Genomic DNA, 16,980 nt, shown 5'->3' on the forward strand with positions numbered 1-16,980 from the left:
AATAAGAAAATTTGAAAATTTAGTCCTGTATAACCGTTTGACAAACACACATCGACAAATCATATAAAAGAATTTGAGTATTCCAAATCATTTGAGAATGTTACGACAAGACTAGTTATATATAAATTGTAAGCTTTTGAGCTATCAAGTGCCATTTTGGGTAAACTATGATGCACTATTTGACAAATTCCAGTCCGTTCTCCAAGTGTTGTTATCCCATTTATATTATACAGTTAGCTTTGGTTTTTTTCACAGTTTATCTCCATTTAGTCTTACTAGAAATGTATTACACATGTTTTGGTTTCAGGGATTATCTGATTTTGTGCAAGAAATGGTGTCTTTAAAAGCTCATACAAGAAAAGAGGTAAAAAAAAAAGGGTTATGTGTTTTCTGACGATTAGTTATCACGGATATGACTTCGGCATGAACTTAGAAATTCATAAATCTTTTTTCTTGAAAATGGGATAAAAGCTATAGTTTGGAGGAGGTGCAGGCAATGTTGTTGGAGATGTCACAGGGATTTGGGGCAAGCTTATGGTTAAACGAGTACCCAATTCCTGAATTCAAGATATTTGAAGAGGACTCACCGGGAAACAAGTGAAACCATAAGCACACATTTCGGTTGAAAGATGCATGCAGGGGTGTATTTGATCCAGGCCAGCAGCTCAGTTCGAACGAGTTTATTTCGAGTTACAAATCCAGCTCAGTTTGAGATTAACTCGTTTGTTCATTTAGTGATATTGTTTATCTGACCAAGGTTATTGTTTACTATATTGTCGACCCTCTAGTTATAATATGCACCAGCTTGAATGAGCTCAAGCTTGACACAATGACTTCAATCCGAGCTCAAGCTTGAGTTTGACACGATGACTTCGATCCAAGCTCGAGCGGGGATAGGTTTGGCTCAACTCAGATCAAATCTACCTCTAGAAATATATGGGCAGTAAACCACAAAGGAATTGGTTTCCTTCTCTTTAAAGAATGTTTCAATGGGGAAATTGAGATTTTGTCAATGTTTTTTTTTTTGGGTAACCAGGACCCTATTCATATTTATTAGATGGGTAAACATGGGTAATAACCAGAACCACAACAACTATATCATGTAAGGTAAATAAAGGTTTCAAGATTTTTTCAGTGTTGCTCTTTGATCTTGTACATGAGAACATGGAATGTATTGGGCGTCAAGGGGTTCTTATTGGCTTCATATACACTAAAAATCTTGGAAATTTCCATGTTTTGCTGGAGAAATAACAAGAACTTCATGTTTTAACATCTTGATTTCATTATAAACAGTCTAGTTTCATTGAGTTAGAATTGCTTAAAATCCAATCAAACTATTAACTAATAGGGTTGAATTCAATTTGAATCGAGTTTAAATAACTCTCAATTAGAGTTCGATTCAAATTCAAATAAGATAACTCAAGGTTGACTAATTAAGAGTTAAATTTAATTTAAAAATAATTTAACTTTATATTTAAGTCAAGTTAAATTGAACTCAAATACTAAATTCAAATAGAGCTTGATTTGTTTAAAGTGGTAATAAGTTGGGTTAAGCGAAGAGAACCCATCTAAGTCTTGAGAAAGAATCATTTGGGTTTGAGCCCATTTATCTTTTTTAGTGGGCCTTGTGTTTGAAGCCGCAATTTTATTATAGATCAATTCTACGGGGCATGGTTAGGATTATATTCGATTTAAATTGTTTAAGTTTGAAATAGAGATTAAATTAAATAAATCGAATTTGAATATTTGAATTTGAATCAATTTAAATTAAATATAAAATAAATTTATTTTTTATTCAAATTTCAGTTTTAATTTATTGATTTTGAGTCAAGTTTTATTAACCACATGACTGATTGAATCTAATCTTACATTTAATCTTTAATTTGAGAACTTTTTCATGAGCTCCCAATCACAAGTAAGTTTGGATGTGTCAAACACGTATTATTCGTATATTTAATAAAAAGTATCGTCCAATTGATGATCATCCAAAACTTTTCGCTTCTGAAGAAGCATTACGTGTACTAAATCAATTCAATCATCAAGATCAAAGCTAGAGATGATTTGAGAATCTCCAACACGAAAGTGAGAAACATTTTAAAGAAAGGAAGGCTACTGGAGATTTATTTGAGAATCTCCAATCATTTTTGAGTTTGGATCAATTGAAAGATGAAATAATTCAAATTCAATTTGAGTTCACGGTTAAGATTTATAAATTGGATTTGTGATTTAAATTTATAATTCATTAATCTTACAATATTGACTTACCCAATAAAAAAAAATATTATTTTAACAATCATTTGATATAATTTAAACTAATTTAAATAATTTATATTATTTATTAGTTGGATCAAGTCAACTTCTTTTAATTATAGTTTTCCTCAATTTTAAAAATAAGTTAAACCCTTTTTATTCGAACTTGTCTTAAAAATATTTAAGTCAATTGACTTTCCATCCCAAATTAACTCGATTTGGGTTCACCCCTGGCATGATTTGGGGAGTTGAAAGACGAATAAAAATAGAAAATAAGTGGAAGGTGCTTCAAGAAAATGGGCCGGTGGTCGCTTGGTCTTATTCTAATATCACTAATCAAGAGCAGAAAAGCTTACTCTACTAAAAGATATAATTGTTGTAAGAATCAAATAATATTAATTTTTAAATAATTAGTGTTACCAAGCTTGAATCAATAACATTAAACCAGAGTTTGAGGTCACTGATATTTCTGAAGGGGTGAAGAAGGCTAGAGAGGAGCTTTCGGTGGCCCAAATATCTCTTGGTAATGACCTGTTTAATGGTGAGTTAAACTCTTTAGAGTATGCCTTGCTTGAAAAGTACATCAAGTTGAGTGAAGCAGAGGAGCCCTTGGCTTTGCAAAAGTCTAGAATTTGGTAGCTTAAGGAAGGTGACGACAATACTAGTTTCTTTTTCAAATGCATCAATGGAACAAGAAACATCAACAAAATTTCTAAGCTTTTTAGAAAGGATGAAAGAGAGGTGGACGACCAAAAAAGTGTTAAAGAGGAGTTTGTCAATTACTTTAATAATCTTTTCTATGATGAGGGGCGGCATGGAGATTTAGATGGCATTGGTGAGGTGATTGGCAACAAAATTCCTTTGGAGTTGGCTAAGATGTTAGAGGAAGATGTCTCCAAGGATGAGATTAAGAAAACTTTCTTTAGCCTTCCTAATAATAAGGCCCTGTCCGGATGGTTTTGGAGCTTTGCTCTTTAAGAAAGCTTGGAGCATGATGGAGGCTATAAAAGATTTTTTTCTTGTTGGGATAGCTCCTTAAAGAAATAAATTGCACTTGTCCCAAAATGCCCTAATCCCTCAACTTGCAATGATTTAATACCTATCTCTTGTTGCAATACTATTGACAAGTGCATTACGAAATTATGACCAATAGAATCAAGAAAGTGTTGCCTCTTATTATTAACCAAAATCAAACGGCTTTTTTTGGTGATAGTAAAATTGGTGATAATATTTTATTGTGTCGAGACCTTCTCAACAATTATCATAAGTCTATAGGAAAGGTTGAAAATTGCACTCTTAGGATTGATATCAAAAAGGCCTATGATTCTGTGAAATGAGATTTTCTTTTGGCTTCTCTCAAAGCTATTAGTTTTCCTAGCTTGATGATTCATTAGATTGCCGAATGTATTTCTTTGCCTCAGTTTTCTATCAATGTGAATGAGGAGCTTGTTGGTTTTTCTAGGAGCTTTAGGGGCCTTAGACAAGGGGACCCTGTATCCCATTATTTGTTTGTTATTGCTATGGAGGTGTTATCTGTCCCCTTGAATAAAGCTTTCTTGGACTCTTCTTTCAAATTCCGTAAGAATTGCAAGCTCTGAAATTATCTCACCTTTGCTTTGCAGATGACCTCATGCTTTTTTGCAAAGTGGATGAGAAGTTTATTAATTGTCTCCTTAATCTTCAGTAATTGGTCGAGCTTGCAAGCTAATAATCTCAAGAGTAATTTCTATTGCTCAGGAAAAAGGGATAATAATTTCAAGAATTAGTTGAGGAATAAGGGTTTTGTTGAGGTAACCCTTCCTTTTAAGTACCTCGAAATTCCTCTTGGTTTTTCTAGAATCAATGACAAGGATTATCAACCTCTTATAAATAAAATTGTGAGAGAATTAATTCGTGGAAAAATAAATCTCTCTTTTGTGGGTCACCTCATTCTTATAAAGTCCATTTTATTTAGTATTCAAGTCTATTGGTCAATTATGTTTATGCTTCCTTCTAAAGTCCATTTGGAAATGGAGAGTAAGCTTAGAGCCTTTTTTGGGTTGGGGATGAACTCTCACTTGTCTAGGGCTAAGGTGGCATAGGAGGATATTTGTGTGCCCAAAAACGAAGGGGGCTTAGGGATGGTTTGTACTAAGGAATAGAACCAAGTGGCGATGACTAGGCACATATGGAATATTGTGAACAAAAACTTCAAATCTATTTGGGTAAAATGGGTCTATGCCAACCACATTAAGGAGAATTCTTTTTGGGAGATCAAACCTGTGGCTCTTGTACTTGGAAAGATATCCTTAAACTAAGAAATTTGGTGAAAAGGCATATTTTTTATGAAGTGGGTAATGGCAAGGACATCTCCTTTTGGTTTGATAATTAGCATCCTTCTGGGCCGCTTATTAATAAGTATGAGGAAAGTACACTCTCCAATTCTGGTATCAAAAAATTTGATTAAGTAAAATCATTAGAAATGGTGCTTGTTTTTGGTCTCGTGCTTCCTTTAGGGAGCTTTGGGAGATCCAAAATACGCTCTCGAATGTTCCTACGGGAGGGAATGATTTAGTGAAGTGGGGCTCTAACATTGCGGGCAAGTTTAGTATAAACAAGGCATGGAGCATCTTGAGAAGTTGTAAGCCTTCTGTGAATTGGGCTAATCTTCTTTGGTTCAATTGTCATATTCTCAAGCATTCGATTATCCTTTGGTTAGCCATTAGAAATAGGCTCCAAACTAAAGATAAGTTGTTGAGGTTGGGCATTGTCAACAACAATTTATGTTGCTTTTGTAAATCTCAAAAGGAGTCGATTGACCATCTCTTCTTTGGTTGTGCAAGAACTCTAGAAATTTGGAGAAGTATTCTTTGGTTAAGTAATCTTGGGTATGTTGTTGAGCCGTGGTCAATTTTTATCGGGAAAGCTGGAAGCAGCTGGACTTCGCATAGCCTGAAGCATTATTTGGTTAAGTTGAGCTTGGCTGCCACTGTCTATGCTATTTGGATTGAAAGGAATCACCGGTGTTTTTCAAATGAAGAGAAAGAGACTATTGTTATTGTTAAGTTTATCTCTAATCTTGTCAGAGAAAGGGCTGGCAGCCTATCCTAGTTAAAGAAGCTGTCGGGGGATGACCTTGTTAAGTGCAAATGGAAGCTGCCTAGCTACAATTTTTATGGCCCATGAAGCTGCTGTTGGCGCCTGGTTTTCTAGCGCCCTGTTTTCTCTAACTATATGCTGTTTTGCAGGTTTTTTTGGTGTTCTCTGGTGTCATTTCTGGTCCTGGAATTTTCCTTTTTGGACTGGCTGCTGGTTGCTTCTTGTGGTCCTCCTTTGCCTCTTAGCTTGGATGTCTTTGCTCCTGGTGGTTTTCCATTCCCAAGCTTCCTGGAATCTGATCCCAAGTTTCCACTGATCTGATTTCCCTTCCTGCTACTACCTACATTTGCTTCTGCTGGCTATGTCTTCCTGACGCCTGGTGAGGCCTGGTGTGGGTGCCTTTGTCTGCTCCTGGCGTTGCTACTGCCCCTGGATTTTTCTCCTCTCTTCTTGCAGTCTGCTCTAGAATCTTGTAACCTAGTTGATCTGTGTTTGCTTCCTTGCTCTGGAGAGCTCCTTCTTCTGGTGCTGGTGTTGCTTGGTGAACCTTGTTGTGGTGATCCTTGTCTGCCTTTGTAGAAGCCTTCTTCCCTGGAATTTCTTAGGCTCTGCTTGCTGTCTTGTTCTTCTGGCAGTTGGTTGGTTTGTGAGTTCCACCTTCTTGGCTTCTCCTTAATGTGTGCTGCTTGGTCGGCTGTTTAGCCTTGGGTTTTTTTTTTTTTTCATTCCTTTTTTGCTGCATTGTTTGATTGGTGCTGGTTGCTTAGTTTTCCTTTTTTCTTTTCTCGTCTTGCTTTCTTTTGAACTCTATCTTTGGTCTATTTTTGATAGTTTTTAAAAAATGTAACAAGTCTTATTATTATTCATAACCTTAGGGCTTGTCTTATGGGGTGATGTTTGTTTAAGTTTTTATTATCTTTATCAATTGTGGATTAGACGAGCTTAAATTGTGCAGACGGTTTGCCCATTTTCTTTATCTATACATATTTACTTAAAATAAAAAAAAAAATTCACTGATATGGTAAATTCTTGGTTTTTGCTACATTAAAAAATTATATTTATATCTTTTAATTTTTTAAAAATTTTAAATGTCTGGATTTATATTTTTATCAATTAACTTTTAAATTCAAAGTTAAGTTGTAAAAATTAAAGAATTTAAATGTAAAATTTGATAAAATTTTATTGATATTTTACTCAAATGAGCTCATCAAGCTATCTAATATATTATATGATATAATATATATTGATAAATTGATACATATTGATATATCTTTTTAGAAAAAATTTAGAAGTATAGGCATTTATGGATTTTTTTAAGATAATAGTGTGAGAATTAATTTTTTTTAATTGTTATTGAAAAGAATATATGTCCTGCGTTATGCAATACACAATACCAAAAAATAAAATATTTGATAATGAATTGAGAAGCTAGGGTCACATCCCAACAATGGACAGCCAGCAATTAGCCAAGGCCCGATTTTAAGGCAGGCCATGTCAGGGGCCTATGGGGAAGACCCGTGACTAGCCCGCCACAATCCACACAATTTTTAAAAGATTATTAAAAATTAAAAATATATAAAAATTAAACTCTTTTTTAATAAATAAGTCGAATTCAAGTTAATTCAAATATTTGAAATTGGCTTAGAGTCTCATCAAGACAAAAACCAAAGTAATTAAGTCAAATTCGAGTTAAACACAATTCAATTATACTCAATTTGATTACACTCTAATTTGTATATATAATATTATTCTAATTATATCTCTCTATTGAAGAATTTTTAATAATTTTTTAAAAATATTTTAACCACGAAAATGAATTAATAAAACTTACCGAAGCACCCCGATAATCATGTATATTAAGGGAAGTGGCAAGCAATTTAAACCCAAATTAAGCTTAATAAATATTAAAATAAAGATTATGATAAGATAAATCAATAATATAATTAATCAAAGTTTGATGAAAAACTTCACATTGTGGGGTCTCAAATTTGGACATGAACATGCAATTAAGATTCCCTTGGGCAAGAAGGCAAGCTGCCCACTTAAAACGTCTCGTTCTAGTCCATTTTGTCTTTAGAAAAAGGTGAAGTGCCCCTTCGAAACGTCTCATTTTAGTCCATTTCGTCTTTTTAATGTACATAATTTATTTGTATTGGTTTCTTCACATGTTGCTTTTCAACTATGCCAATGCCATTACAGGGGTGGACCCGATCAAGGCTAACATAATTTGAATCCATGACTCAGCTTATTAGTTTATCCATGATAATATTCATTTTTGAATGATACTGTTTATCTCTCCGACAATATTATTCACTTTATCAATACCCTTTCAATAATATTGTATAATAGTTATTAATATCATATAATACATAATGCGATCTTACGGTAAAATAAGATATATGTGAAAAATAATAAATAACCTAAAGTGTATCTAAAATAAATAAGATGCAATTAACATATCATACAATTACGGTGTATATGAGAAATTCTAAATTTACAAGAGTTGTTTGTGATTTTTCCCCTGATGATGTGGTAACTAGAATTTTATATTATTTTATTGAGTGATGTTATATGTTTATAATGAATGCGAATTTAGGTATTAATAATAATTTATCATTATGTGATTAAATATTATTTTATTTTTAATTTAAAATCATTCACATCATCGTTACTACCCATATTAATACTTATTATAAATACATATAATTCTATCTGAGTTTATTATTTTATTTTTAAAATATGTATAATACAATATAAACTGATATAATATGTGATATAAAAAATTAAGATTTTAATATTCCGTATAATATATAATTTAATTACCATATATTATACGCTCCATCAAATGAACTGTAACTCAAGCTAAGCATTCTAAATTCAATTTAAAATTAGGTCAAATCCGCCCTTAATGCCATAGTCCCATGCACCTAATACGTGACAAACTGAATCACTTTTCTTCGTTTTCACTCTCCAAACCTCTTCTAACAAAGCCAAACCCACCTCCCAAAACACTCCATTTTCGTCTCTCCACCTTCAAAATTCATCCATGGCAATTCAATCTTCCACTTTACGGGTTCAAAATCTGGCCAAAAAGGTCAAAATTCTCATTTTTCTTGCCCTTTTTGTATCCCAAGTCAACGTTTTGTCTGCAAGAACGCTAGAGGAATCCTCCACAGGTGGTGATCAAGGCATAAAGTGCGCGCCGGCGTGCACACAAAGCCCTCCTCCACCGTCGCCTCCGCCTCCATGTCCACCGCCACCAGCGCTGCCGCCACCTCCTCCGCCCACGCCGAAGATGCCTCCGACGCAGTACTGCCCACCGCCACCGTGCTCCCCAACGCCACCTTCGATCATTTACGTCACCGGTCCACCCGGGAACCTTTACCCCCTTGAAAATTATTTCAGCGGCGGCCCAAAAACCTCCACCGCCGCAAGTTTGCCTATTTTGATCGGCTCTGGGTTGCTTCTTCTCTTGGCCTTTTGGTGAGCCTCCAAGGAGCCAGGTTATACAGAAGATAACTTGGTAATTATAATTTACTTCTTGTATTTTAATTTTTGAATAAATTTTCTTCTCTTTTATCTTTGGATTTTGGAATCAGTTGTTCAATCAAATAACAAACTTTTACCACAAATTTAGATTGAGTTTCTGTTTTATTTTGGGGTCGTGGGTATGAACAAAAAAAAATAATAATAATAAATGAATAATTAATTTAATTTAATTTAATAATTTGATGATAATATTTGATTGAATGCATGATTGTGGATCATCCACCAACTTGGTTTCCCATTTATTTTTTTAATGAAAACATGCTCTTGATCTTTTGAATTCAATAATATTTCGTATACTAATAAAATGAGCATTAAAATGTTTTAACATCTTAAGTGCAAAGATCTGATTAGTTTATTTTAAATTAAATATAAAATAAATAATTACATCATTTACCCACATAATAACACATTATTGTTATTATCCATTTTATTAATACAACTAGTATTACTTTATCTAATTTTAATAGTTTATAAAGAGAATGATTTAATTTAATATTTTTAAAATTAGACCAGATATTAACTTGATAAAAAGGTTAATTTGTTCAGTTGAGAATCAAGCCTTTTAATAAATGGACGATTGATAAAATGTTGTAATCAAGTTTCAATAATTGGTCAAACCAAGACTCTGAATGGTTTGAAAATGGTTCACCCAAACCTGAAAGCTATGTCGGATTTTAGGGCAAGTTCAGACTGATTTTATTTTCAATACTTAGGTTTGGATCTTTCTATTTTGAACGCATGGTTTGGATTTGTGGAAAAAAGTTTGAACATTGAATTGGATGATCATGTGCCTATGAATTTTCTTGCATATTTATTAAGAGATTAATGAATAAAAAATTTAAATGAAAGTCATTATTTAATGATACTTTAAATGCTAACTGGAAGCAATTTATTATGACTTGTATTATACTTTAATATAATGATATTTTAAAGTAATTTATGACTTAAATAATACTAAAAGGCCATCAGTACTTTACTGTAATTTTAAGAGCCAATTAGCTGGAGACAGCTGTTAATTCAAAGTTGGAAAGTGAGGACGCATGAAGGGACAGATGGGAGACAATGTAAGTTGAATTGATAGATAAAATAGTAAGAATAACAAAGAAGTGAAACCAGAAAGAGAGGAGATTTTAACAATCTGATCTGATGTCAGAAGATGATGATGATCGAATTGAGAGTGAAGGGATGAGATCAACTGCGATTTCACCAAATGACATTATAGAGTAGGGACCCATGTACCGAATTTTGGAAGACACGTCATCATCATGAGTTTCAGTTTCTGTTTGGTAATGGCTTACCTAGTGGAGTAGGTTAGGCGAAACTGCTTCCGACTTTCTGGTCTGTTCTTACCTCTCAAGTTATTTCATTGGGTCTAATTTGAATCGGTTCGATACGAATCAAACACTTAGTTTAAGCAATTTTATCTTGAATTAAAATTTCAAATCAAATTATAAATGTGAATATAAATATTAATATATTATTATATATTTAATATAAAATATTATTTAATTATCCATGAAAGACCTGGACCAATCCCTTGACGGGGCAAGGACCCTATCCAGGTCTAAAAATATTGTTCACAATATTAAGGCAAACGCATACAATAAAGAGAAAAAGGGGGCAAAAGGAAATTGTGAATAGAAAGAGACGAATAAAAATTGAAATAAAGAAGTAGCTGTAAAGTTAGAATATACTTCAAGGAAGGTTGTGCATCATTAAAGAACCAAAAATATTACTTTTTATGCACTTTTTCTATATAATAATTGATGATAAAGGTTTTGGAACAGTGTTAAAAATTAAAGATTTTTAAAATAATTTTTAAAAACTAAAATACAATTCAATTATACGTTTATTTTTCAAGGTTTTGATTTGGAATCATAGTTATCAATATTTTATGATACACGATATATATTTTATGATACGATATAATATAGATAAAAAATGATACATATCATAAAATATATCATAATTAATATGATATAATGAATGTATCGTATAATACGATACATATCATTAATATAGATCGATATATTTTTTAAAGAAAATAATGATACATGAAGGGTGTATATGAAAAATTTTAAATTTTTAAAGATGTTTGGAATATTTTTTAAAATAATAACATGTAAATTATATTTTTTATTATTTTATTAAATTTTATTATTTTATTTCTTAAAAGTTATATCATACGATATAATATGATATTCGATACAAAATACGATACACGATTTGACTGTTATGTTTGGAATATATATAAAATTATTTTATTAATATTTTATTTCTTAAAAATTGTATCATACGATAGGATACAATATTCAATAGACGATACATAAAATTACGTTTTTGATACATAATACGTTACATGATTCGACTACCATATTTGGAATATATATATATATATATAATTTGGGTCGACTAATATTATTTATACTAATAATAAATATAAATATGTTTTTTTTTACACTCATATCAAATATTGATTTAGTGAAAAGATTAATTAAGAGCAATTAACAATCAGATCGACCAATAATCAAAATGCTGTATTTATAAAATAAAAACGAAAAATGATGTACAAAACATTTTTGCTTATTTAGTTGTTATATATTAAATTGGATTACAGCTATTAAATTTTAATTTGCCTTCACGAAATTATATACAAAATAAAAAAAAATATGGACTTTTTTACTTGTTAAAAATTGGAGACTTCTACGAAAAAAAATTCTTTCACTTAAAATATTTTAAATAAAAAATAAGTTCTATTTGAGGTGCTTTGTCATGTGAGCCTCAATAAATTTCTCTAATTTTTGCATTGACGTCAACGTATGAGTCCGATCAAGGTAACTAGACAGTTAAATTGAGAATTGGTATTGTTCCGATCAGTACGTTTAAAGTATTGACTTGGTGGGGATTATTTGACCCAATTAGTAATTAGTGATTAGGTTGGTAAATTATTTAAATAAATATTAAACATAATATTTAAAAATATTTTTTAATCAATCATTAAATATATAATATAAATTGTTTTAATATAAAAATAAACTTAGTATATGTATAAAATCATTTAATTATATAATAATATATGACCTGTATATTTAATTATGTATTTAAAAATATGTATATATAATTTTTTTTGTTTTAAATTTATGAATGAGGTGATCCAACAATGATAATTTTTATATTTTTTTATAAAATTAAAAAAAAAAACAATAAAACAAATTTTTATGTGGCAGGGTGGTTCTTCCCACCTAGTGCAAAGGTTGACACTCAAGTTAAATTGTAGTTTTAAAAAAAATGAAATTTTTTCAATTAACATCAGCAACCAAGTTTGACCCGGTTTTTGTCTAATCAAACTGTGAATTGGGGTAGTTTTAGTGGTTGGACTATGGTTTACTTCAATCTAACTACTAAAACAGTTTTCACAAATTATATTTATTTTGCTTAATAATGGTAGATCATTCGGTTGAATCGACTAATCTAATCTAATTTTAAAAACAATGCTTATAATAGTTTGATTATGATTCAGTTCAATCCAATAATGTAAACTAATTTTGGAGTAAGTTCAAACCTTTTAATCAGCCACCTAGACCCAATTTTTCAATTATAGATTAGGGTAAGTATGTGGAGTCAAGATTCTTGATTACTTAGATTATGATTTGGTGGATGGTTCATGAATCATGAACTCAAAAGATAGAACAAAAGGGGGTATAAATTAATTGATTTTGGAATCAATTATTTGGTTTAGCTATAGCTACTTGATAATAAGTGCTTATTGAAACATGGAAATCAAATTCGAATCCACCATGAAGACCCTTAAATGTCCACCGACACATAGAAAAATCAAGGATAAAGCTCAAATTTCTCACCTAATTTCACCTTTTCTACCTCCCATTTCAAATCTTAATCATAACATACGAATAATTTCTGCAAAGCATAAAAAATGACATGGACGTGACACCTAAATCAAATTGATATTTTAGATGTAACATGTGTTAGGTACCATAGATTGAACAATTCGTTAACCTATGAAATCTCATATTATTTTACATGGCTCACTTTTTCTTGCCCAAAATTAATTTCTACTGTTGGAGGACTGCCTTTTTTTTTTTTTCTATGGACATGTCGAAATCACTCAACTTCACAATTTCCAGCAATTGTGGGTTATGAAATTGCAACGTTGGTTGAAGATTCAACCGAGAAGTAACTTACTGGAAGCAGACAGGCTTCAAAATTTCAGCGAAAAATAAAAACGACGACGAATTGGACGCTTGACCTGGCTGCAATTCCTTTCCACCTGTCTTGTTCAATTATTCACTACCTGCTTCCGCTCCTTCCGAAAGTGATTCCCTGATTAGGTCACCTGAACTATGCTTCTGCTTCTGCTTCCAACTTTCATAAGGTTGGTTACAATGAATCATATAATTATTTTTGCAAAAATAAAATTTGGGTTTTTTCATAATTTAATGGTTTTTTTTAACTATTATACAGTAAAATTATTATTTTATCAATAATATATATTTTATATCACGAATAAAAACTAATATATAAAGATAAATAAACTAAAATATCATTGTATGATTAGATAATATTAAATTAGAGATAAATAAATAATTAGTGTACTCGACTATAATATGACATGTCAGTTTGTTTCTATAAATTAATATCTATTGTTTATACGTATAGTGTTTAATTTTATTTTATTTTCATATATCGTTCTCCTCAAGATGTCACCATATGTAAAATTTTTAATTGTAATTATTTTGACATTTGGCATGTAATTTATAGGTCAACTTCAATAAAAAATATAGTTAGTCATGAAAAATAATTTTGAAAACAATAATATTTCATGTATAAACAATTGAGTACTAACAAGTATAAATAAATTGATATTTTATCATGTAATTGAATTATTTAATCAGAGATATAATCAACAATTATATTATTTAATTATATAATAATATATCAATTTATTTGTATTAATAAGTCTGGCAAAGAGAGGGGGTCAACTAACCCTATTGTCTTTAAAAATTTTTTTATTATAAAAGTATAAAAAAAAAAACCCAAATTTTTACATTGAACTGTTCAATTTCATTGACTTGCGTCTATTTTATTGTTATTGAAACCTTGACCTTTTTAAGTTTTAGAGCAATATTATATGTTTATATTTCTAAGTACACAATTAGATATACATATGAGAAATTATCGTATAATTGAACATTACTTTATCTTTAATTCAAAATCACTTAATCACATATATGATGACACATCGTCTATTTTTTCAGTTGCATACTAAATATATATATATATATATATATATATATATATATATATATATATATATATATATATATATATATATATATATATATATATATATAATTTTCTTATAAGTTTTATTTTTGATTTTGCCACTACCTGTTATTATCAATCGTTATATGTATAATATAACTTGTGGGTAAAATACTATTATCAACAAATATTATTATTATTATTATTATTATTATTAAATCAATTAATTAATTAATTTTTCCCTAGTTTATGTTAAAAGGAGAACTTATATAGGGTAAGTAGTCACGGAAGCATCAAAGAATATAAATTAGGTGAATGTGGCAATTTTTTACTATAATTTTTATTATACATCATATAAAAATATTGCAAAATTTTAAACACTTATTATTGACAGTTGCTTTTAGGGCAAGAATTTTCTATCACAAATATAACGGCAACAAGGGACTAACTATGCCCCAAATAAGACTTCATTGACCCTTGTTTACATGTGCCTTAGTCTTCCTCTTCCAAATTTAAATATTTGGTTAGGTGATAATATTCGTTTTTTTTATTACATAATTAGAGACCCTTTACAAGGTCGCATTATCTTACCTTATCTAAGTTTTGGGTAGAGGTGGATTCAAATTAAGTTAAATATAAATAAGACTCAATTTGAGTTTGATTCGAATTTAAAATTACTAGTTCATGATTAAACTCAATTTATTAGAATCATTGAACAAAAACATCATCAAAGAAGAAAAAAAAGAATCACTGATGAGGCGAGCTCCAATGTAGAAAGGTTGACACAATAATAGAGTTTGAGCTAATGGTGAATTCTAGCCAAGTCTAACCAAGCTTAGGGCTTACTCGAGCTCGAGCTTGTTTGAGTTAATGCATGGTGTCGCTAAAGGGTTACTAAGAAGATCAATAGTATCGTAACAATAGGTGTGGATTGGAGTTAAGTTGAGCTAAGTCGAGCTGAGCCAAATCAAGCTCAAGCTTGAGCCAGATCAAGTTTGACTTAACTTAAAAGAGTTAAGCTCCTCTCAAATTAGTTCGAGCTTTGTTCAACTTGAGAGGAGTCGAGCTAGAGTTTTGCTATATATAGTATCAATTGAGCTTAGTTCAGTATTGTAATCGACCCAAAATTGATTAAAATAACATTATTTTGATAAATATTGACTAAAATGATATCGTTTTTGTTGATTTGAATAATCTTTTTCAAGTTCACAAGTTTGATAAACCGAGCACTCCGAAGCTCAAGCCTGACAATACAAAATCTTTTGGCTAAAGGTAATTTGAGTCAGCTCAAGTCAAATCCACCTCAAGTAAATAAGGTTGCCAATGGGATGAATATTATCATTGGATAAATAAACAAATTGATATCTCAAGTGTGAGATGTTGAACTACAACTCTAGCTTAAAATCAACTTGTTTGAGTCGAGTCATAGATTTGATTGAGTCATTCCAAATCGAATACACTCCTAGTTTGAGCTGAACTAAACATCAATCCAAACTTAAAGTCTTGGTCTCCAATAGTGAACAAAAGCATTAATCCAAGTGAGAGACCCCATATCAAGCCCTAATTCAAAAGTTTCGGAAATATATATATTGAACTTACAAGTGTGAAGATTGAAACTCATATTATACAAAACCAATTGACTTGTGTTAAGGTCCAATCTACAACACTTATATACTACTCTCTTATGTTTTATTTATTAAATGTGAGACTTTTTAGTCTTCAACACCCCCACTCAAATGCAACTACCTAGGCTATTAGACTTGTCTTTTTGGCTCAGTCGGTTTTTGACTGGGTGCGTTGTCACTTAAGGGGAATCGAGCTAGAGTTTTGCTATATATAGTATCAAGTGAGCTCAGTTCAATATTATAATCGAGTCAAAATTGACTAAAACAACATCATTTTGATACGTATTGACCAAAATGATAACTTTTTTGTTAATTCAAACAAACTTTTTCAAGTTTATGAGTTTGACAAACCCAACACTCACAAGCTCGAGCCCGACAATACAAAATCTTTTGGCTCAAGATAATTTAAGTTAGCTCAATTTGAATTCACCTCGAGTGAACAATGTTGCCAATGGGATGAATATTATCATTGGATAAATAAAGGAGTCGATCTCAAGTCGAAGCTGTTGAACTACAATTCTAGCTTGATATTGACTTGTTTGCGTCGAATCCTAGATTTGATTGAGCCATTTCAAATCAAATGCACTCCTAGTTTGAGCTAAACTAAACATTAATTCAAATTCAAGTGGCTCAAATTGAATTCATCCCAAATCTTGGCCTCCAATAGTCAACAAAAGTGTAAGTCAAGTGAGGGACCCCACATCAAACCCTAGGGCTGGACTCGAGCCGAGCCAGTTCGAGCTCGAGCTCTGCTCGGTTCTTGCCTGAAACGAGTCGGGCTCTGCTCGACTCGATCGAGCTCGAACTGAGCTCGAGCTGGCTCGGATTGGTTCGGTAGATTTTTTAAAAAATTTTTTTATACAAAACGACATCGTTTTGATCAATATATATTAAAAACGATGTTGTTTTGATAATAAAAAACGAGCCGAATCGAGCCAAGCCGAACCAAAAACGAGTCGAACTCGAGCCGAGCCAAGCTCGAGTCGAGCTCGAGCCGAACTTGAGCCACCCATATATAAACTGAGTCGAGCCCGAGCTGACTGCGAGCCGAGTTTGGCTCAACTCGAATCCAACCCTATCAAACCCTAACTCAAAAGAATCCAAAAATAAAATTAAAAGACATTTTTTTAGTTAAAAATAAATAATAAAATAGCCTAAACTAGCTTTTCAATTTCTATCTCATATTGCCAAGTAC

At 31.3% G+C, this 16,980-nt stretch overlaps 1 protein-coding gene across 1 annotated transcript; it reads left to right on the forward strand.

Moving 5' to 3' along the window:
* The first annotated feature begins 8,216 nt into the window (after window positions 1-8,216).
* Window positions 8,217-8,960, forward strand: LOC123216066 (leucine-rich repeat extensin-like protein 6). Its single transcript, XM_044636420.1, has one exon. The coding sequence runs from the start codon at window positions 8,375-8,377 to the stop codon at window positions 8,813-8,815; it is 441 nt and encodes a 146-aa protein (XP_044492355.1). The 5' UTR covers window positions 8,217-8,374; the 3' UTR covers window positions 8,816-8,960.
* Window positions 8,961-16,980: the final 8,020 nt, after the last annotated feature.

This window comes from Mangifera indica, chromosome 5 (assembly GCF_011075055.1).
Source record: "Mangifera indica cultivar Alphonso chromosome 5, CATAS_Mindica_2.1, whole genome shotgun sequence".
NCBI classification, from domain to species: domain Eukaryota; kingdom Viridiplantae; phylum Streptophyta; class Magnoliopsida; order Sapindales; family Anacardiaceae; genus Mangifera; species Mangifera indica.